The 23,779-nt window shown below is 42.9% G+C and overlaps 1 protein-coding gene across 11 annotated transcripts in view; it reads right to left on the reverse strand.

The window, feature by feature from the left end:
* Nucleotides 1-23,779, reverse strand: part of CELF4 (CUGBP Elav-like family member 4) — a 718,003-nt gene that overhangs the window by 93,485 nt on the left and 600,739 nt on the right. For 7 of the 11 annotated variants that reach the window (XR_011339356.1, XR_011339355.1, XM_069879840.1 and 4 more), the window contains exons 4-5: nucleotides 9,185-9,313; nucleotides 4,272-4,351 (exon numbers count right to left, since the gene is read on the reverse strand). Coding sequence is in view for 9 of the 11 variants with exons in the window: in XM_069879840.1 (XP_069735941.1) it covers nucleotides 4,272-4,351; nucleotides 9,185-9,313 (209 nt within the window). In the remaining 2 variants the exon portion in view is untranslated. The remainder of the gene's footprint in view (nucleotides 1-4,271; nucleotides 4,352-9,184; nucleotides 9,314-23,779) is intronic. The other 4 variants (XM_069879841.1, XM_069879837.1, XM_069879839.1 and 1 more) reach the window with 1 other exon arrangement.

Below are 23,779 nucleotides of genomic sequence, written 5' to 3' on the forward strand. Positions count from 1 at the left end.
GGTGCCATGGTGGGTGAAATGGTGAAAAAGGTGCAATAGTATTATTGTTTTTAACCCTGTGTACTTCCTGGGTATGATAAAAGCTGCTGCAATTTAGGCATGCATAATGAAGTGTGGAGGAGAGTTTATTCTGTGTGGGTGGATGGACAAGGCCATATCTTAGACGTGTTAGATGTGTTGTGCAGAATGACTCTTCAACATTTGGCTGTTGCCCAGATATGAAGACATGGAGAGAACAAGAAAACCAAGCTGAAAATTTTGCCTAGGTAGGAATGGGACCGACAGGTAGGATGACAATGTTGTCCTCTGTAACTTAGAATGGAGGTGGAGGAGAGAGGAGACAGGGCTTGGGAGGAAAGTTCAAGAGCTGTGTTTTATACATATTGAGCTTGGTATGGTAGCTAGACATCCACTAGGAGATGCTGGAAAAACAGGCCAAGATTTTAGTTTGGACAAGAGTCAGTCCTTCAGTAGAGAAGGTAGATCTGCAAGCTGTCACTATAGAAATAGTAGCTGAATTTGTGTTGGTGGATAAAGTTGCTAGGGACAAGACTTAGATGGAAAAAAGGCAGAAAATCAAGGGAAGAAACCTGTTTACGTCCCCATATGGATGGGGAAATGAGATAAGAGAAGACAGAGTAACCAAAGCTGAAGGTGCAGGGCATATAATTGTTATGAACACATTATAAACAAATGTAAAAGTACATGAAAATTATGATCTCTCATAAAAGAGGACATGGAGGTCAAGTAAAACACTATCCTAAAGCTGGTGAGTTGGTAGGAAATATGATCTAAAAAGACCAAGAAAAGCTTTCTTGGCAGGTAGATACAGGAAGAACTTTGGGCTGCTAAAAAGTAAGGGATTTGGGGAAAGTTATTTCTCAAAGCAATTGATAGCGTGAAAATTGGAAAGCTGTAGCTCTGTTGTTGAGCCGTTAGGAGAAACGAGTGCCTTGCCCAGAGAAATGGTCTTGTGATGGAGGTGGGCAGGCACCTGTCCAAGGAAAGGTTAATAAAAAAAAAATTAAAAAGGAAAAAAATTTTAGAAAAGAAATTTGCCTTTTGAAACTATTAGGCAACATATGTTGTGTGAACAGGAAGTCACAGTAGAGCAATAATCCTGACAGCTGTGGCGAAACAGGAGTCTGCTGCAGGAGTGAACGGCTCGAGACCTGACAAGAACGATGATGGATGCCCCGTTGGTAGTACATGAGGACAAGGCAAAAGACGTTTGAATTGGCTGAACCACAGGAACAACTTTGAGTTGGCATCACAGCTGGACAAATGAGGCCAGTCCTAATGGCGAGAGAAATGGGAAGGGGTATGGAAGGAATATGGCAGCAATGCACCCCTTCTTTCCAAGGACGAGGGCTACATCGCCATCTCACCACGAGGTGGCTGCATTTCTCTGTGAACATCCAAGTCCTGAGAGAAGCTGCACACCCTGGAAATGAGGATGGGAACAGAAATCGCAGGATTTGGCCCATCTCATTCAAATTGCCTTAAGGATTTCGAGGCCCTGTGGGAAAAACAGTGCGTGCTCCATGTCTTGATCAAGTAGAAGTTACTTGACAGGTTCTCACTCATCTGCCAAGCCAAGGTAACTGCCCGCATGCCAGCTCCCAGCTCATGGGAGATATGAGGCAATGCCACATAACTTAGCTTATAATGAAGAGGATGAAACTGGTAATTTTCTACTTGCTTTTCCTGTGAACTAGGAGTAGATACACTCCTGCTGAGGTTCAGCCGATTCATGGAAATTCGTCAAGCTCTGAATACTTGATTGTGAATCTGGGATGTGCGTTTATTAAAGATTAAACTGTGATGGTTTTTCAGATGCTCAAATTTAGTTATTCAAGAACGTTTCTAGAACTGCTATTTGAGTCAAATAAGTCAACAGGAGAAATGGTCCCATAAAAACCCGAGTGATTAAAGGGCCAAGTTCTTCAATGTTTTGCACATCATGAGTTCAGTTGACGTCAGCATAATGGAACAGAAATTTGCTCCCAAGTGGTCAAGAGGTGAATACTTTTTCTTATCTAAAGTGTGCTTAAAATAGAATGGATAAAGGCAGGGGAAGGATAAGGATATTTTTGGTATAGTAGATCTAGATAAAATTTTCAGCTCTTCTTGGGTTTTGTCTGTTTTCTCCCATCTTCCTCTGATCTCTGTCACCTGATTTTGCAAGATTTTTGGACAGGAACTGACTTTATATTGCACCCTTTTGTGCTACTACACCTTGTGGAACTGCAGTTCCCAATGTCAGTTATACACATTGCACTTTGGGTCAAAGTTTGAAAGAACGTACACCTGGGCACACTGCTGGCTCACATTCAGTTGGTTGACAGCCGACTGAATATGAGCCAGCAGTGTGCCCAGGTGACCAAGAAGGCCAATGGCATCTTGGCTTGTATCAGAAACGGTGTGACCAGAAGATCCAGGGAGGTTATTTTCTCTCTGTACTCGGCACTGGTGAGACCGCTCCTCGAATACTGTGTTCAGTTCTGGGCCCCTCACCACAAGAAGGATGTTGAGGCTCTGGAGTGAGTCCAGAGAAGAGCAACAAAGCTGGTGAGGGGGCTGGAGAACAGGCCTTATGAGGAGCGGCTGAGAGAGCTGGGGTTGTTTAGCCTGGAGAAGAGGAGGCTGAGGGGAGACCTCATTGCTCTCTACAACTACCTGAAAGGAGGTTGTGGAGAGGAGGGTGCTGGCCTCTTCTCCCAAGTGACAGGGGACAGGTCAAGAGGGAACGGCCTCAAGCCCCACCAGGGGAGGTTTAGGCTGGACATTAGGAAAAAATTCTTCACAGAAGGGGTCATTGGGCACTGGAACAGGCTGCCCAGGGAGGTGGTTGAGTCACAGTCCCTGGAGGTGTTTAAGGCACAGATGGACGAGGTGCTAAGGGACATGGTTTAGTGTTTGATAGGAATGGTTGGACTCGATGATCCGGTGGGTCTCTTCCAACCTGGTTATTCTGTGATTCTGTGATTCTATGAAAAGTGACCTGTCTTTGACTTGTTTCAGGGAAGATGCCCATAATATTTCAGTATGGGATGTCAGCATCAACCCCAGCATCCTGTTTTGTTAGAAGGAATCTTTTAAGAAAAGGCTCCTAAAAGTACTGTAATACTTCAAAATACTGAGACTTTCCCATCTGTATGGGGATATTTTCAATATAATCACTGTAAACTTGTATTATTTTTAACCTGATTTGTGTAAGATGGGGTTCCAAAAAATGAGATCTTGATGATTTGCTACATTTAGAAACCTTTTCCCCTGTGAAGAATGTTTCATTTTCATCCCCACAAAGACCTAGAGACAATCTGCCAGGCCAACTTTAAACTTATTTGGATAAATTAATGCATTTACATTAGAGTCTTTTACTGAAAGGGAGATTTTACACTCTTAAATATCTTTTATTGAGCTTTCCTGTATCCCTTCCAAGTTGTTGGCATGCTTGTTATACTTTCATGATTTACACTGTGAATAATTAGTAATAAAAATAATATACTATTATAATAAACTAAAACATGTTGTACTAGACTGTCTTTCCTTGCTGACAGTGGGGTCTGTGTTATGGTGTACAGCTATAATTTTGCATAGGAAATACATTTCCATTTCTACTTTCCTGAACTACTAGACTCAAACCTCCATATTACTAGATATTTTTCCAACTGGAATGATCCCTCAAATGTTTCCAGGAAGATTCCTGGTCTGACTGTCTGTCAAAAGTTGGATGTAGAGGACCATATTTATGCCTAGGTAGGTTGTTTTGTAGTAGCAATGAGTGGTGCCCATCACTGTGATTTGTCTCTAGCTTCTAATGCCATCACATGAATCTGAATGCTAGCAAGTTCTTTATCCTTCACCTAGAGGCAGGGACTCTTTGGGAATGGAAAATAAAGGAGCCCTCAGACATGAGTTTCTACTTAATACCTCCCCCTGAAACTTGAAATTTTATGCTTATGGTGAGTTTGACCCACTGTTTTTGGCATCTGTTAATCATGTGACCTTTTCTTCAGGTCATCAAAACTGCTGGTGACAGAACACAGCACCCTTTGGGGTTCAGTGCCTGTGTGAAAAGACAGTGTCATCCTGGCCTTTCCAATGATGAGTTAAGCACTCTAAAGCCCTGCGTGTCTGAGCTGTTATATACCCTTCCAGGAAGATTAGTTTCAGAGCATAGATAAATTATGCCTCCACCTCTATCACTCCACAGGCCAGCAAAGGTTGGACCTCTCCTCACTTGCCTGTGTCACAGAGGTACTCACCGGCATAGTCTGGCTGCCATGCAAGGCATTGATGGCTGCTTGGGCCTCCGCATGTGAAGAGTATTTCACAAATGCACACCCTGGAAGAAGAAAAAGAAGGTAAGAAAGGTATCATGGGTAAGATGGAAGTCCATGTAGCTGAGTAACTCATCCCTTAGAACTGTCCAATAAAGATGGTTGCAGAAAGACTATAACATGCAAACATGCTCCTGATTATTCCTTCCCAAACTCTAGTCATTGGCAGCCTGAGGACTCTTTAAGGCAAACCTACATCCAGAAATCCCCTGTATATAATGGGCATTGATGCACCCATACTTAGCAAGTACATTTTGAATCCACTTATGTTTGGACCTCCACAGCTTTCCATGGCACTGTGTTGCAGAATTTTACAATTTATCGAAATTGTTTTATTTGTATTCAACTGAATGTTGGATGCTCCTCCCTCTGGTGTTCGAGAACAGTAAAGAATTGTGTAAAAGTTAAGAAAGCTGCATGAATTTATTTCAAGCAACAACAGGATAGTTGTACAGAAGGCATTTATTTCATTCCAAGCCCACAAGGTACCTCATTGTGTCACTGTCTGGTAAGCTCATGACAGACTGCTCAGAGCTTGTCTTGGCTCCAGGTAGCCTTGGTCTGAGAAAGCATAAGATAGCTTCAGAGGAAGAAGCTGGAATGAGAGAGACCTGCACAGGATGATCATAATCTTGCAGCCACCAAAACTGAATCCTGGTCTTTCATAGCTGCAGAGCAAAAGCCTGTATGGGTCTAGTCCTTTGGACATCAGAGAAATATGGGCAGTGCATCTCCAGCCTGCATTGCCATGTGAGAGAAATCTCATGCTGAACTCTTACATAAGATTTTAGGGCAGAAAGGTGCATTTATGAATATGTGCTGGAGTGCAGAAATGATCAACACTTCAAAGGGTCACATGTACCACTGAAGTGGGGGAAGGTATTACTAACGCTCTTAGCTACAAGCAAACTGACTCAGAGAGAGGAAGAGTAATTTCCATATGCTAAGGCGGTTTTTGGAACAGATTGGGAGAGATCTGAGAAGTTCTGGCTTCCATCCCTTTCTATTACTACCAACAACTTAAGAGATTGTAATCAATTTGCAAAGCCCTAGTTGTTTCCCTAAAGTGGTGCAGATCACTCTGCAGGGGATGCCAGTCCTGACAATGGGATGAGTCTCCTTTAGTCCCTTTGTAGCACCTTTAGAAGGTTCACACACCCTTATGTATCCACACAGTGCAGGCTGAAAACTGCAGCATTAAAACACCCTACTAACTAGAAAAATGAGACCCAAAGATCCCCAAAATCATCACTGCAGGATGATACAAGCGAGGCTGAAGAAAACAGTGATAGCCCCTTCTAAAAATATCACACACATACAGTATTAGCTTACAGTGAGGAGCCCTTCACTTTGCATTACCCCACAGCACAAAGCTCAGGCTGTATTTCAGGAAAAGCACAATAGTGGTTGCTAATAGTTGGATCTAATTTATAAGGAGCTGAGAGGAGACAATCATGAGAAAACGAGATGGATAAAATTCAGCTGGAAACAATAGGGATCAATTATGACATAATCACAGCCCAGCATTCCCAGGCTCCTGAGATACTGCGTCTTCCTCTTCATTAATCACAGATAATCCAGAATTAGGGTATTTAATTATTTGCAGAGATTCTTTTGTACTTTCTGCCTCTAAAAATATGTTGATGAGCAAATAAACAAAGGCTTTGCAGCTCCAGGCACCCATCGTGTTTAGAGCAGGATTCTTGACTGCACTGTTTGCATCATGCTGAAGGTTTTACTCTCTTTAGGTGAAATTCACCCCTGTGCTGAGGAACCTGATGGATCAAGGGAGCTGGTTAAAGGTGGGAATGAAAGGAGCAGCAGGCATTTATCTTGTTGAATACCCAAGATGCTAATGGATTCCTCCTACTGCTTCCAGTAGGTCTTGAGGGCAGCAGGGCAAGTGAAAACTCAGCTTTCACTGTTGTTTGGTGGCAAGGCAGAATTCCCACCATTTTGGACCTTTTGTCTGTGGCTTCTGTACTCAAAATAAAATGCTCACATAATCTTTGCTCCAATTTTCACCAGAACTCCATGACCTCATGAGCTGACGACGTGAGTCACGCCACTCTCGTCAAAACAATTATATCCCTCTGTCAGGGGCAGATCTGGGTTTTGAAGGGATTTTGATACACAGAGAGATATACAACCTCTACTAAACCAGAGGATACATGTGCTTAATTTTATTTTTATTTACTTCCAGACTATAGAGCTGAAAGGACTGCTCTGACTCTCTTGGCAGCTTGGAAGAGACTGTGGAGTCGGGGCATAATGTTATAATTGCAGGGGGCATGAATACTCCTCTTGTGGAACTTCTGGTGCCTTGGGAAATCTTTACTTTCTGAGTTACTGAAGTAGATAACTGCTGAATGAAGAGAAAAAAAAAAAAAAAAAGCAGGGGTGGGGGGAAGAGGCTGTCCAGAAAGCAGCAGTGCAGACCCCGTAGCTCCTGCTGGATCCTGAACTGGATCCACTTCAGCTTTCTCACCTAAGGACTCCTGCTAAGGACTCCTGTACACCTGGCAGCACACTGATGAGTTTTACCTGGAGGGGTGCAGCAAGGCTCCTTACTCTCCCACCTCTCCTGGAACAGACAGGCTCTGCATTCCCCTTCAGGCAGAGAAACGCCTCCATGCCAGTTCTTCTACTACCTGGTGGCACGCTCCAGCCACTGTGACTACCTCTGAGTTGACTCATGCCAGAGGTATTTCCATGGCCACATGAAGGGTGGCCTCATGGCTCAGGGCATCACCTATGTTCTTCAGGCAAGGTTCAGGCACTTTTCTATCTGTGACCAGACTGTGCTGGCATTAAAGTGGGAAGCTGGAACCTACCTTCTGAGAACATTACTTTCATTGAGGTAACTGGAAGACTTAGAGGGGTGCTTAGTTGAGCTTCACATCATAGGATGGGTAGAATTTAAGTCTATGGGATCTGACTGCTATCACACACCTAGACAATCTGCTTAAATCTCAGTTTAGATGGAATTTAAGCCTTATGGGTTCTACCCAAAATAAGCAGCTCACAAGCAATGTGTGTAACATATTGGTTTCTAGCAGATGGAAAACATTAGACTGGGAATAACTTTGTGGGAGTTGTGGCTTGCCTAACTGTCTCCTAAGATAAGGGCACTACTAGCCTTAACTTTTCTGTTGGATTGACTGCTCTGTGGGCACGTGTGTGTGCATGTAACTCTGTGTGTGTAAATTAGAAGCTTCACATTCTCAGTAAATAGCACCAGCAAATGGAAGTTGGTAATATTAACTCTGTCAAGGCTTGGTATTGATCCTCAACAGCTCAGTGAAATGCAAGCCTGAGACTGCAGCCTGCTAGCACTAATAATTAAACTGGTTAGCAATATGGAGCTGCCACTCAGATTCAGACTTATAATGAAATTGTTTAAGGAAAGAAAAAAAAAAAGAGATAGATCAAGTGTGAATACAAGTCTGTGGGCTGGATCTCCTTTGGAAACTGTTTCTTACAGAGCTCAGATATTATTGCCTTTATTATTACTCCATTTAACTCCTTTGTCATTAGATTTTGTTCTGTACAATTCCAGGTGGAGGCAGACAAACATATTCTTTCTTGTTTTTCTTCAATTTACTGTTTTGTTCAGTGAATGAAGTGCTTAACTGTCTGTTATGATGGTTGGAGCTCTTCTAGGTCAACCTAGTCTATTGCTTTCTGGTGTGGCATCCCCCAGGTTTGTGTATCATGAAACTATAGTAGCCATATGATTGAAGAAAGGTGACTACTGTTTATTTCCAGCCAATTATATCAGGAAGGCTGAGGTTTGCTGACTTATATCAAACAGCTGCCCTGTAATGCTGGTGTGAAGACTTTTTTTGGCCACCAGTGATTTTTATGGAATAGCAATATCTTTCTCCAGTGTATCACTGTGATTTGGATTTTTTTCCTCTCTGTTGCAAATATATGCTGGTTGATGTTGTCACATGTCAAAATATCTAGTGAGATATGAACTGCGTCAGCAGGACTGGTTTCTTCCCTGGTGCTGCACATTCCAGCACAGTTTATGAAATATTATACGCAGATCAATATTTAATGGACACATTATACTGTCAAGAAACGAGGGCTTCCTATTCAAATTGAAGCTACTTTGTCTAGAGAGTGATAGGAAAAAAAAATGACCCTCTTATTCAAGAGAGAATCCTCATTCTTATACTTGGGCTGTAGAAAGGCTTTTTTGTACTATCCAGGTAACAAGTGATGGCAAGAAGGAGGGAAGGCACCCAGTTTTGCAATGAAACATTTGCATATTTCAAACAGTAAATATCTACTGACTGCGCTATTTAAATCAGCACCTGCATCATTGCTATCAGGATCCACTGCCTGATGTGTATCTATGCAAAGACCACCTGAGGATGGGCAAGGCCTAGGGCTGGTGGGTAATTAAAAGCAGAGACAACGGTGGAGGTGGTGAGCCAAGGCGTAAAGCAGCAGCCTTGGGTTTGTTTAAAGAAAGAATTGGCTTGTTCAATGGGGTGGGGAGAGCATATCTTGAGTGAACGTAAGGGCCCTGTGTTCAGAGAAGAGCCTCTGCCCTGCAAGCAAACAGCAATAGGCATCAGTTTTCATGTTCTAAGACATACCTTGTCAAAGGACATATGTTTTTATGTACAAATATCTTTTTCTTCTCATGCAGAAGTAGATAGTGACCAGCAAAGAACTGGCCTCCCTTGGCAAATGTGACCCCTACTAATGTAAGAGGCGCTGCCCTGGAGGATTCCTAGTGACTTTGTCACACCATAAAATGATATATACATTGAGACCAAGTCTAGCTTGACACTAAAGCCAGACTGTGCTGCAAGCTGTCTTACCTTTGCTGTTGCCATCGGGTCCCCGAAGAATTGTGCACTCCTCAATGTTGCCAAATGCCTCGAATAGCCTGCGCACATCGTCTTCCGATTGCTGCTTATTGAGCATGCCCACAAAGAGTTTTCTATCTTCTGGAACAAAATAAAGAGATGCTTACCATATTTTAGGAGAGATAGGAAAGCCAATATGGCTCAGCATCACATGCAAAACAAATGATGATTTCATTGAGGTGACATATTTCAGAAGCTGTTAGTCATTTCAGGTGCCTGGCTCAAAAAACCTTAATAACATCTGACTTTCAAAGAGTATTTGAAAATACTTTGGCAATTTAAAAAGAAAATAAAACAAAGCCACAAACCAAAAGTGTTTGTTTATATATAAAATCTTTAACTGCTTCTCAAAATGCAGGCACTTAAGTCTTCCAAATCAGCTTTTTCCGATCAATTTTTGCAGTCAGCTTGCAGTAACTGAAATGACAACATTGCTCAGACTGCGATCCAAGAGGAATGTAGATAAAGATAGCATATAGAAATAAAGTCCAAATGAAAAATAACAAGTTAGTAGCCCTTGCAATACCAAATAAGTTGCTGGAAAAAAATGTTTAACATAAGCTGTGTTAAATCGGGATATAACGGAAGCCGCAGCGTGTAAATGGAGATTTGTCATTCATACCCACTCACAGACACATACCTACAAGTTTGGATGACTTTTTTGATATATTTTTGAAGTTCTTTTGAAGTAAGCCCTACATTTTTGAAACACATATTGTTTTTTTGAAACATAATGTAAACTTGCATGATTACTAATATCTGAAAGAGCTCAAGCAAATGGTATTTCGTATCAAAGCAGGATGTAGTCTGCTAGTAGATATTTGTATTTTGAATAAGGAAGGCTATTTATACTTGGAGTTATACCAAGTATGGAGATCTTCATTTAAGAATGAAACACCTTCAGAAAATGTTGGTAAAACCAGAACAAAGTAACGACTGCAGAATTGGTACAAATATCTCAGAAGGTACTGAGTGATGCCTCTATATCCAATTTATGTTCAGAGACTTGTACCATTAGATCAAGGGGGAAAAAAAAGAAATTAACATAGTTTACATGGTGTATGTATATGGGCCATTTGCACATGATTCATAAATGTCTTATTTATCATTCATTAAACACAATATAAATGTGAGAACCAAGAGGTTTTTTCAGAGTAGTTTACAGAGCAGATGTCACTAATTTGATGAAATATAAATAAATAAATAAATAAGTTTTTTAATTTATTTCTTTTTAGTGCACAGGTTAACCTAAAGCTGAACAAAGCATTGATTTGCAGAAACCCTTTTCTGGCTGACTCATTGGGCAATTTATGTAACTTTTGTTCACTGAAAAATCATTGGTGTAGGTAATCTGTTCTGCTTCAACCAATGATTGATCAAAATTCCCTTCTCTGAGATGCACCTGCAAATCGGCAAATTATTTTATAGCCTTGGATGACGATAATTTTTCATGCAGTGGATATTGAGTGAGGATATTAAGAGCTTTTAATCCTGCAGTAGAGTTATCTGTGTGAATGAAAAGTGTTACACCCACAGAAAATGAGGATTTTGTTGCCTTCAGTTAGGTTGCTGAAATTGTAGGAAAAATAGGTTGAGAAGGGTACATGTGCATTTCTGATAGTGAAAAAAAGAGGAGATAGCCTTCTGACAAACAATTTAGAAGCTAGAAGTATGCCTACTTTACATGGGAATTGACTAAACAAAGGAATTTCTTGAGGTCTTTGCTGGCATCAAAAAGATCATTCTTCAATGCTTCACAAAGCCCTAACTATACTTTGTAGCTTGTACCCACATCAAGAGGGGTTGCTTTGGACATCTGGAAAGTTTATTTTCTTGGTGGTCAAAATGACCTGTGAAAGAGACACTCAGAGCTGAGGTATAATTCTTAGAAAGGCAGCTACTCAAGTTGAGTGTGTGCTCCGTAGTGTATCTCTAAGTCTAGGTCTAGACAAAGCCTTGGAGAAAAAGGCCAGTCCAGACTCCAGTGGTTGTCCATATACTGGAGGGAAACTTGCCCAGCAAGTGAGATCAGCTGTCCTGGAAGATGGGAGATATGTTAGGAACGGGGAAGAGCAATGGGAATGAACTGGTAACACCACTAGCAAAAGGTTTTGTCTTGAAAGTTCCATCTAATAAATATTTCCAGCAGAGAGGAAGCGCCTGTTATACTGTACTTTATACAGTTTCCGCTCTTTGAGATAAGCTGCATCAGCAAAAGCACTCCTATAGCTGTATAACTGTATTTTCACTAGGCTTTTTGCTAATATAAATGTATCATTAAAAAAAAATCACATCCCTCCTCTGTCAGCAAAACTCTCTAGTGTGGAACTGTGGTGAAACTGCCCTGTCTGGTTTAGTTTATGCAAAGCTAAAACCAAGTGTTTCAGGAAACACTATATATATATAATTTTTTTTTTTTTAGCCTCCTTTCCTGCATCTCTGCAGGACACTAGGAGTGGTGTGACCTGTCTCCAGAGATATCTGGGAGGAGATGTAGTGCTTTGGTCAGCTGCCCACAAGATGGCCATCAGGCAACCAGAAACAGGCTCTGCCAAGGTTGAGGACCACTTCCCCAAAGACTGCTGGTTCAGCTGCTCAGGGGTAGGTGGCATGAAGGGACCTCTCATGGCCAAGCAGGACTCAGTACTGCCTGGACATCACCTCCAGCCCTAACTCCAAGTCAGTGCACTGTCTCCTTCCTGGAAAACTGTGCCTTGGGCTGTCAGGGGAATAATTTGTCACATCTGCCACCTCAGAAATATACACAATCACACACTTGGCTGATATAAAATGAGTCAGTTTAACAAGACTTTTTCTCTGAGAGGTTCTTCTAACAAAGTGCTGCATTTACCTTTCATGTCTCAGCCCTGCCAGGAAGCTCGGCAACACGTTTTAACAACATTCCTCACCCATCTTGAGTGGGAAGAGAGAGAGAGAAGGGTCCAGCAACTAGGACCATTCACAGAATCACAGAATCACAGAATAACCAGGTTGGAAGAGACCCACCGGATCACAGAGTCCAACCGTTCCTACCAAACACTAAACCATATCCCTCAGCACCTCGTCCACCCGTGCCTTAAACACCTCCAGGGAAGGTGACTCAACCACCTCCCTGGGCAGCCTGTTCCAGTGCCCAATGACCCTTTCTGTAAAGAATTTTTTCCTAACGTCTAGCCTAAACCTCCCCTGGCGGAGCTTGAGGCCATTCCCTCTTGTCCTGTCCCCTGTCACTTGGGAGAAGAGGCCAGCACCCTCCTCTCTACAACGTCCTTTCAGGTAGTTGTAGAGAGCAATGAGGTCTCCCCTCAGCCTCCTCTTCTCCAGGCTAAACACCCCCAGCTCTCTCAGCCGCTCCTCATAAGGCCTGTTCTCCAGCCCTTTCACCAGCTTTGTTGCTCTCCTCTGGACTCTCTCCAGAGCCTCAACATCCTTCTTGTGGTGAGGGGCCCAGAACTGAACACAGTATTCGAGGAGCGGTCTCACCAGTGCCGAGTACAGAGGGAGGATAACCTCCCTGGACCTGCTGGTCACGCCGTTTCTGATACAAGCCAAGATGCCATTGGCCTTCTTGGCCACCTGGGCCACTGCTGGCTCATATTCAGTCGCTGTCAACCAACACCCCCAGGTCCCTCTCCTCCAGGCAGCTTTCTAGACAGACTTCTCCCAGTCTGTAGCTGCACAGGGTTGTTGTGCCCCAAGTGCAGGACCCGGCATTTGGCCTTGTTAAACCTCAGGAGGGTCCAGGTCTTGGCTAATGAGTTTATCCTCTCAGGGACTGGTATGAGCCTCTTACACACTGAATGTCCCCACAGGCTGCTCTTCCAGGTCCCAAATACAAAGGTGACATGCCAGACACTGTGGCAACTACTTCTGCTCTGTAAATACGTCTGACCAAGGCCATGAAACTGCCAAAATAAAAGGAAGATAGGATATGCTGGCGTCAGTGGGATGTGTTTGAGCACTTGTGCACACCACAGGTGATCCGCAGCAGACTTTACCATTATCCTCAAATGAGAATGGAGGGCAGTACCTTGCTGTACTACCACTCAGACCACTCAACACCCCACAGAAACCAGAGTTTTAGGCTGCACATGAATCTGGAGTTGTTCCCAGATCAAGCTGTCCCTGAACTCTGCCCATATGTAGGGTATAGAGTCCATTCCTACCACCCATGGTCCACCCTACTAAGTCCTATCCTTCCTTCTCTTTCAGTGAGACACTACCTCAGATCTGCGTGTCTCAGGTTCCACATTTGAATTTCTGAGCACTGGTCGGAATCAGTTCCCTATGACTTCCATTGCCAAGCCTGATCCTCATTTGAGATTGTGGGAATGAGTGGTAAAAGACCAGGCAAGGCCCTCTATGATTTGGGTGCTAGGGCAAAGTGAATATACAGTCAAGGGAATAGAAATACTATTCTTCAGGGGCACAACAAGAGACAAAAAGAGACTGGGTAGGAGCCCATGATCTGAGATGCCCCCAGTGTGGGTTGTGGACGTGACTGTGTGTTCCAGCCTGAGCAGACCCATGGCCAGGAGAGAGGGAGTGGTACCTTGCAGTACCATCCTATCTTTTGCACAGCAGAGGTGGGCAGCCAACAGGAACAGCCTCTATCTCCTCCCTATGAGGGAAATTAAAGCCATGAGCTTACTGATCATGTCTAAGGACAGATGTGATAAAAGCCTGTTCTATTCAGCTTCCTCAAGGCCACATATGGCATCAAGATGCACACCTCAGATGCACACCTCACATATGGCATCAAGATGCACCTCAGATGCACACCTGAGCATGTCCCTTTTGCTTTTGTCAGGAAGGGCCTGTCTAGGTTTCTGTCTATTGCACACACCAAACTGACATTTTCAGTTTCTAACTCACACCCAAATATTATGTGTTAGTGAAGAAAACACACTAAACTTGCTGTTGAGTCAGCCCTTAACAGCAGCAGTTTGAGCAGTGACACTGCCCCACAGCGTGGACTTTGAATGTGGTGTCCCTGTAAGACTCTTATTCACACTTTTTTGTTTTACCTCATTACTATTCACCCCAGTATGAGCCTTTCTCCACAATCTGAGTCCATCATGCCTGCTTGGCCCATGGAAATAACCACAGATGGCTATTTCTTTGTGCCGCAGTACCCAGAACAGCTGAGGAGGTTTCTGCTGGAACACCATAAAGCCCTTACCATGAGCTACCTGAGCAGTTCCATAATATTGACAATTAAATTCAGCTCAAGTCTACCCTGTTCTGCGATTAACAAACAACAGGAGCCAGCACTCCCTGTTTCTCCCGGCAAGATGGGTAGAGAAAGAAAGGCCACAGCAACAACAAACCAGATCTCCTTGGTGACATTTCTAATATCCCCATAAAACCAGGCTCCCCCTTTTTTGGCCATTCTTCCAGCTGCAGAGGCTTGAACACATCAGGAAAAAGCTGCCTGCACCACACAGTAGTGAAGAAATGTAACTTGTCAGATAAATATACATCATCTATAAATCTCCCCAGCTGTGTTTATATGAAGCCTCAGCACCTTCCCCAGTGTAAATAGGGGTTAAATTATTCCCTGTTCTATTTGTATTTAAATGTTATGTTTCTATGATAAGCGTAAGGCAGAGGTGTCAGACGGTCCCGGGGAAGGAGACAGCATGCATGAAAGGTGAAATAATAGAGCATTACAAACCAAACGCAGAGAGATGGGAAAGGGGACATGGGAGTGAGGGGAAGGACAGGCACTAATTAAAGAGACAGAAGGGACAATGAGATGCAGGATGTTTGACCCTCTGTGGAGCAAAAGGACAAGTACAAGAATCACAGCAATTGTGGAGGGACTAGGAGAAAATTAGGGTCACTCACAGAGAGACATGACACAGGTTTGTGTTTATCCAGATAGCTCTCGCTAATGTATGTGTGTGCATGGGGGTACATTTAGATAAGAGTATATAAATACACTTCTGTTCTTGTATTCCTCACGCAAAACAAAGAGGTTGAATCCTTGTATCAGGAAAGCATAAACCAGCTTTAGCATCTAGAACATTACATCGAAGGCCTTGGAAGTAAAGGGGGGCAGGTCTACCACCTTTGTGGCCCAAGCTAATCAGAAGGGTGAACGACAAGATCACGACGGTCCCTTCTAGCCACAAAACCCCTTATTCTAAAACCTCTGTGCCACCCTATTTCATACCAAGTTCATTGCCAGGGCATCACACACGGATAGTGTGTGCTTCTTTGTGCAAGAACAAAACTGGTGTTTGCATATTTCTGTATGGGAACAAGCATCTTCTGTATGCATATGGTATTTACCAGAGCGGCTCTCTGATGTTACTCGATGCCTTGGCTTTCTAAACATCAGGACCAGGTTGCTGCATGGCTTCGTTTCAGAAACCAGATGCTAATTAATTCCATTATTTATATAGCTAATAATTATTTGTCCCTGCTGCTATTCCCCTCCTCCCCAAACATTGTGTGCACACACAGTGAGGGACCAGATGCAGAGCCTCAGTCCAGGCACTGGGAAGGCCTCTAAGCATACCTCCTTGGCACCATGACAGAACAAACAAGCAGCCTAGAGAAGTTTTCTCTGCAGGTGTGGGTAAGAAGAAAATGCCAATGCATATGACCAAGTGCAATATCTGTGAGAGAGGATGCAAAAAGCAGAGTAGATCTTCCTTGCCCACATTCCTGACTGGTCCTCGGTAGAGAAGGGAGACGAGGCAGCACTGAGGGTTTCCATCATAGAATTATATAGAAGCATTGAATGGCTTGGGTTAGGAGAGATCTTTAAAAGTCATCTAGTCTAACCCCCCTGCAATGAGAAGGGACACCTTCAACCGGATCAGGTTGCTCAGAGCACCATCTGACCTGACCTTGAATGTTTCCAGGAATGGGCCATCTACTACCTCTCTGGGCAACCTGTGCCAGTGTTCTACCACCATCATTGCAAAATTTCCCTCCTTACATCTAGTCTCAATCTCCCCTCTTATAGTTTAACAGCATTACCCTTCTGCTGTCACTACTGGTCCTGTTAAAAAGTTTGTCCCCATCTTCCTTACAAACTACTTTTGAGTACTGAATGCCACAATAAGGTCTCCCCAGAGTTTTGTCTTCTCCTGGCTGAACAACCCCACCATGCCTTTATAGGAGAGATGTTCCATCCCTCTGACCATTTTTGAGACTATCCTCTGGACCTGCTTCAACAGGTCTGTGTCTTTCCTGTGCGGATGACTTTGGAACTGAACATAACACTCCAGAACTGAACACAGACCTCCAGGTGGGGCCTCACCAGAGTGGAGTAGTGGGGCAGAATCACCTCCCTTGACCTGCTAACCACATTTCTTTTGATGCAGCCCAGGATACAGCTGGCTTTCACATCTGTGAGCACATATTGTTCTGCTTTTCATCCACCAGTACCCCCAAGTCCATGCAATGGGATCAGGAATCCAACAAAGTCACAGTAGTGAAAAAGAGCTATAAACCTGGGTTTTTTGGGGGGCAGTTGTGGATAAGATATCTTCCTAAGACTCAAGAAGAAAGGCGGAACTATTGAGCAGGGGGGTGAGTTGTAGGTGCCCAAACATTATGAAAGTTCGGGTTGAGATCTGAACTCAAATCTGCAGGATCAAGCCGGCTCCCCTCTCGAGCCAGAGAATCCGACCACTCCCTTCAACCCATGCTAATCAGGCAGATCAATAGGCTAAAAGCAGGGCATTTCCTGGGGCCGGGGCTGCACACTCCTATTGCCATTTTCACAGCAGTCCTATAGCTCTGTGATGATGATTACAGCCTTTTCCACAGGGGAAGCGATTACGAATTCTGTTGTAGCTAATTGTAAATTAGCCAATTATCTTCTCTGTGGTACCTTGCTGGAAAATACATGAACCTTGTAAAATGGAGGTGTTTCAAAAATTAGGATGCGAGAAAAAAAATCCAGCAACAACCAAAAGCCCAGCCCACTCTGGAAATAACAGGAACCTACTGCTACCTAACTCTGAACAATCGCAACAGAACCCTCCCTCCATGTGAACAGCTTCCATTTCCCCTCTTTTCACTTCCCAAATTGTATCAAACAACACCCACAAGGGGCTAATTCTGCTGCAGGCTTTAAAATGTTTGCTGAGTTCACCTGTTCCTTGCAGTTGGGTGTTGTGGGGCATCCCTAATCACATCTTAGCAGGAGTGATTTCTTTGTGCTGATCTCTTCCCCTCCTCCCTCCTGGTTAGATTTTACTTAACAGATTCTTTACATCCCATACCTTAGCAGATATGATTGCACAGCTGCTGATTTCTGACTGCTGGAGACAGAGGCTTTGAGACACCCAGGCTAGAGACAACAGCAGCTAATCTGAACAGCTGTATGATGGGGACAAGAGCAAATGAATATAAGCCCAGGTGTGGAAGTATAAATCTCCTGTACAAAGAAGGAACCTTCATCCCACAAGTGCATTATTCTCCACTGTTCCATCTAAAAAAACCTAGTTTGAAGGATTTCTCTTGTTTAATTGTTTGGCTGCACTCTAGGCCTTGACTTGGACATAGATCCTCTATACAGAGTGAAAGAACAACTGTACGAGGGATAACAGGTCTGTCTGACTCAGTGTGCTGCCTCTGAAATGGCCAATTGCAGATGACTAGGAAAGGCAATAAGAGCAGGGTTAACAATTAGGTTAATCGCCAAAAATATTCTAGAATCCAGTGCACATTTTTTCATATGTAATAGTTATTGAATTGTCTTTCTTCAATGTAATTGTTCAGCAGGCTTTTGAACCTATGTGAATGGTGAGCATCCACCACATCCTGCATCAAGACTTTCTGCAGCTTAACCATGAGTTTGTTAGGAGCTGCTTCTTTTTGTTTATTTTGAACATGTCACAAACCATTTTCAAGTGACAGGTCCTAGATCTTGTTTTGGAACAGAGTGGAAATCACTCCTGATGCATTTATGGAAGAGTGGACCCATGAGAATGTGCAAGAACTTGGCCAAAGGTTCTGTCTGTAAATTTCAGACTGGTATTTGGGACCCCTGGGTCATGTCTCAAGCCGTGCTCTGGATATTGTGGAAGGAAAAATTGCTTTTCCCTTAGTGTGGTTTGATATTCCTGGTACCAGAGAGATGGATGACCATGCAGTTACTGTTACAAAATACTCAATACATCTCTGCCAAGGACAGTGGCCTCAGTGGAAATATTGGGTACATAAATTACACAGTGCAAAAGCCTCAGTTTCCCCATTCGCAAAAAAGAATAATTGATGCCTGCACCAGGCAGAATTGGGCATTGCTGAGTTTCCTTCGTGTTTGCCACAAGCCAGGAATACAGGGACCTCTGACAATAATAACAAAAAATACATGGCAGGCTGCTGGTCACATCTATGTCTGAACCCTGTGATGGTTTCTCTGAGATTTAAGTGGTTGGAACTTCCCCAACTCCTGGTTCATGCAATAAGAGTCTCTGGTGAGTGCAAGTAAAGGCAGGATTAAGTTCTAAATGGATGACCCTGGTTTTGCAAACAGCATGTGGATGCATGTTATATGCTCTTGCAAATAAAATGTGGATCTTCAAGTCATCTTCCAGGGAAAGATTTTCATGTCCTGCAGCAGTGTGGTCCCTAAAGACAGTGCCACAATGATCCAGGTGTTTGGGTCCAGGGGAACACTGGTGTTAGCCCTTCAAACTAAAAAGAAATTTAACATGTTGCCAACAGGTACACCGAAGTCTGAGATAATATTTTTAAGTTAAATATGACTTAGCCTATTCTCTACTTTCAGAGTCCTCATCTATACTACTACATTATACTACTATCCTCATGAGCAGAGAGACCTGTTTGAGAGGGAACTGGAAGAGATACTTGGTTTATAGCAACTGTTAAACCAAGTCCAGAAATTGTTTTGGGAGAGCAGACATATAAGCAGGATGCCTCAAGTGTAGAGCTAGGAAAAAAAAACGGATGGATATGGAGAAGAAAGTTCAGACTAGGAGGATAAATGCTGTCTGGGCTTGCCTGTCCTGTGCTGCTGTGGCAAGACCTGCTACCTATCTGCACCGAAGTAAAATCCAACCTTAAACCTACAGCCTCATCTGGACAATTCACATGAAAGCACATTCAGATTTCCTCTGTGCAGATATAACTTAGGTTCTGAACAAAACTTAGGCAACAGGCCAAATGAACCCTGCCATGAAGACATAGCCTAAATGATTCTTTTAACAGCAGAATCTTCTTGTACAACTGAGAATATTATAACCCCAAGACAAATATCAGTAGTTCTGACTTGCTGAACAGTGCCGTCACAACTGTCCATTGCCAAGAGATGCTATTCCCTGTGCAAATCTTAAATGACAGGTTTTATGGTGTTTGATATTGAGCTGGGAAAACAACTCACAACGACCCGCTTTATTAGTAGCCCTTGCCTAGGAAAGCTGGTGGTGAGAGCAGTCTGAAACCTGCTGTCATGCAAAGCACAAAGACTCTGCCTGATTTGTGCCTGGCAGATCATAATTCTTCCAAGTTTATTCATTATCTGAAACACCCAACTGGAATATGGCTGTGAAAGATTCATGAGATGATGCTTCTTAGGAAGAGACTCTGGAGTAAAAAATCTGATTTTTCTAAATTCAGTGTGTAGCGCAAACAACCACTTTCTCTTCCCTATACCTCCACAATAAGAATATCTGAATTCAAATAGGCCTTCCAATCAAGAAAAAAAAAAAAGGCCAGGCCACTTTGCCTAGATATTAGCAAATAATAAATGAGCTTTCTGTTCCCATTTCCAAGGAACACCCTGGAAATGTTCATGGCAGAAAAGCGTGTAAGGAGACCCAACATCGAAGTAGTGAGGGGTTCAGCTGTGCTGTAACTAAATTTTGTAGGATTTTCCATGACTGTTTGGCTTTCTTCTTCCTGCAAATATATGGATGTTTTCCTGCTCCAGCATGATGGATTTCCCACATAAGAAGGAGTTGAAGGAGGCTATCTTGTACTATCAAATGACACCTCAAGTGAACACTGACTTACATCATGTTTTTACACTCATCTTTCAGAGACAGCTCAGATTTGGATACAACTCCTACAGCCTTTGGTTCTGGGGGATTTAACACATCTTAATTCCTATGTGTAACATTCCCTTTTCACTTTGTGGCCACATAAGGCTCAGGCTGAGCCTGAAGGGCCGTTTGGTTTTCACGCTCATTGAGAGCAAAGCTTAGAAGCTTCTTGACAAACTCCGCAGGGTCAATGGTGTCAAGGCTGGTATGTCAGGAAAATAAGTTTCAGTTCCTAAACTCATCTCACTGGTGACCTGTCAGGACTCTGAAACCCTTTCCAGAAGCCTAGAAGGCCAGGACACTAATCCGTGGTAGCACTCCAGCCTTGAGCACTGAGGACTGTTGGAACAGCAAAGACATAAGCAGGGAGAGGGGTGGGAAGGACATATTTTCTCTTGCAGGAGCTGTGACGACATTTCAGATCAAATTAAACTTCAGTTTTTAAAGACTTCAGTGGAGGTAATTGAAACACTTCCTCACAATTGCCTGAACCTAAGTGTTATCTCTCTTTTCCTCTGTATATCATCCCTTTTCCCCCAAGCCTGAGACAGCCCTGCATGGCCACAGCCTCCTTAATATTAAAGACGGTGATTAAATGGGATTCGCCAAAAGACAAAGGGCTGAAAACCTGCCAATTGTTAATCCCTCTTTCACTGTGCTTAAAAATTCCATTTCCTTCATTTGAAGGAAGGGGGGGGAGAAAAGAGAATTATACGCCTATGTCTAATTTAAATTCTGGCGTCGCGGGTCCTGTTCCCTTCTCCCTCTCTTGACGTCTGAATATATTCCTTTATTACCATTATTACAGCTTTCTGATTGCATTAAAATTCATCCACACGCTTCTCTCCACATTCCACTTTTCTTTTGCCAGTTTTTTGCTAATTCCCTTTTTCTCTCCCCCTTCCTCTCCCCACTTTCAAATAATACAGAATGTCATTAAAGATCTCCACAAAATACCTCAACTCCTTTCTGTCTTGCTTTTATAAACTTGCTGGCTTTCTTCCCTTCCATCCCCTTGTCTACAAACAAAGAAAATGAAGGAGAGGCAAAAGAATACAATAATAATAAAGGAATCCAAGCAGCATGTCTCATAGGTCTCAATAACACCTTTCCTATACTGTACAGCTCCAGTCCTAATGCTCACTTCAGTTATGAAGCCGTATTTCACACAGAAGTTTTGTGTATTATTTTTTTGATGCTTGCATCTGAAATCTGCAGCTAAAATGAAAAGTGGTGTGTGTCAGGATGTATGTATATACATGGAAAGAAACAGTCCTGACTGCAACTATAAACAGAAAAATGAGGTTGGATATAGAAATATAATTCCACTCTGCTTTACAGAGAAACAGCTGAAATCCTATAAGGATTTACCAATGGATGCGAGCAGTGGAGTTGGGCATGCACTACATATGCCCAGTTGCAGGTGATTAGTTCAAGATCTGAACTTAACCGGGATCTACCCATTTAATCCTTTGAACATCCCACTGACTGCAAGGAGACCTTACTCATGACATTTTTTCCCCACAAGACTGGTCACCTAAAAATACGGTGTATCTTTGCATAAACCTCTTTATCTAGGTGGATGTCCCAATATGAGGATTTTACAGCTAGAAATGGAGGTAAGAATTGGGCTCCTCTCCTATATGGAATACCATCTGCCTTATAGGCATTTAAACTATAAGATGGAGGCATAACAATAGCATTAGTGTGCTGAGGCCAGGGTGACTGATATCCCTAACCTGTCCTTGTGACTCTCCTAGCTCAGCTGCAAGGGAGACACTACTGTCATGAAACTTTCATTCATTCTTTCCAGTTCTTCCCAGGGTGCCCAAGTAGGTTTACTGGTTTGGGGGGGGGTTGTTTGTTTATTTATTATTATTTTAGTTGCGGTCACCCTCGATTACACTGATATAATGAAATGACTGAAACTGGATGAAAAATGGAATTTTCTTTCTATGGGAAATACTGATGTCTCAAAGCATGTGCTTTCACTTTGAATGGGAGAGGCCGAAGTACGTGTGAAATGGAAATTCTTCAGTTGTGAAATGTTACAGGTTTTTGTCTCAGAGGAATAAGAAGACTTTGTCTTAAAAATCTCAATACATAAAATATATAAAGCAGAATAGCTGTAGCTTTCAGCCAGACAAGGGAGAGTATGTTTCCACATACTATAGAAATAAATGAAAGCCTTTCTTCTATGGGACATTGCTGAACACAAAAGTCATAAATTAGCTCCAAGGAGAAGGAAAAAGATTAGTAGTGGTTTTGTTCACTCACTGTTACTAAATATGAAGATCCAGATGCAGAATCTGTCTTAGTCACTAAACTTCTGTCTTCTGGAAACCAGAAGATATTAAGAGGAGGTTCACTCTTTATAAAAGCCCTGTTCTAACTCTTTCTCATGGGCACTGCTGGAGCAAGGGATGCTGGACTAGACAAACCTTTGGTCTAACTGAAACCTGAAGCTCTTAGTTCATAGTGGTTTAACATAATACAGACTTGAAACAAAATTAATCAAAAAGATCCTGTTAAAATGACAGGTTTGTATCTCCTGAAATGAGAACTTGATGAATTATTTTTTTTTAAAAAATGTCCCCTGGCAAAAATCTTGTTGAAACAGACCTGTTCCAGGGGAATGCTTTACCTTTTACAAAAATATACGTTTGGCTAGATAACTGTTCCTTTGAAATGTGTTTGCCAGCTCAACAAATGACCCAGGAAATAAATGGGTTTGCTGCAGGACGCTGCCTGGCAGGATCTGGCTTGACTTATCCACATACTCATTTAGACCATTACCCCAAGGTAGGTATGAGAAGGAACATTTTATTCCAGTGATGCTACACCAGTGCTTGAAATAAACATCAGGGATTCAGGGTTAGAGCTGAAGCTTATTGAAGTTAATGAAAAAGAGTGTCATGGAGCCTTACAGGCTTTGGATCAGACCCTTACTTTTCTGAACTGCTGCTCAGTATGTCCCTACTGCAGCTGGGTATTGCAGACTGTCCCTGATATAGAATGGTATATTACACTTCTGCCAGGTGAGAATGGAGCAGAAGGATAGCAAAGCCTGAATGATGCTGATGAAACCTTTTAATGTGCTAAGGTCTGGATTCTGTTTGTATTTCCCTAATTCTGGCCTGTTTTCTTAGCTTCCTTTAACCACTCTTTTGAAATAAGGAAAAGAATAACAAAAGCCTGGGTAAGATCCAGGACAGGCAAAACTCCTCCTTCCTCTGAGACTTTCCTGCAAGCCTGACCCTAAAATAAAACAGCAGTGCAGAGCAGTGAGAGAATGGAGGAAAACTGTGACCAGACAGTGTGGCCTGAAATGCCAGGCAGCAATTGTAGCGCATAACACAGAGGTTGCAGTAAAATTTACAACGAACATACCCACAAACAAACCTTCCTTGAGTGAAATCCAGTACACAACTGGCTGGAAGCAAGTCTTACTGCATTCAGCAAGAAGCTACTCACAGATGTGGGATATCCTGTGGTCTGGTCTGGAGCCCCCCAGGCA

This window comes from Phaenicophaeus curvirostris, chromosome Z (assembly GCF_032191515.1).
Source record: "Phaenicophaeus curvirostris isolate KB17595 chromosome Z, BPBGC_Pcur_1.0, whole genome shotgun sequence".
Taxonomy (NCBI): Eukaryota; Metazoa; Chordata; class Aves; order Cuculiformes; family Cuculidae; genus Phaenicophaeus; species Phaenicophaeus curvirostris.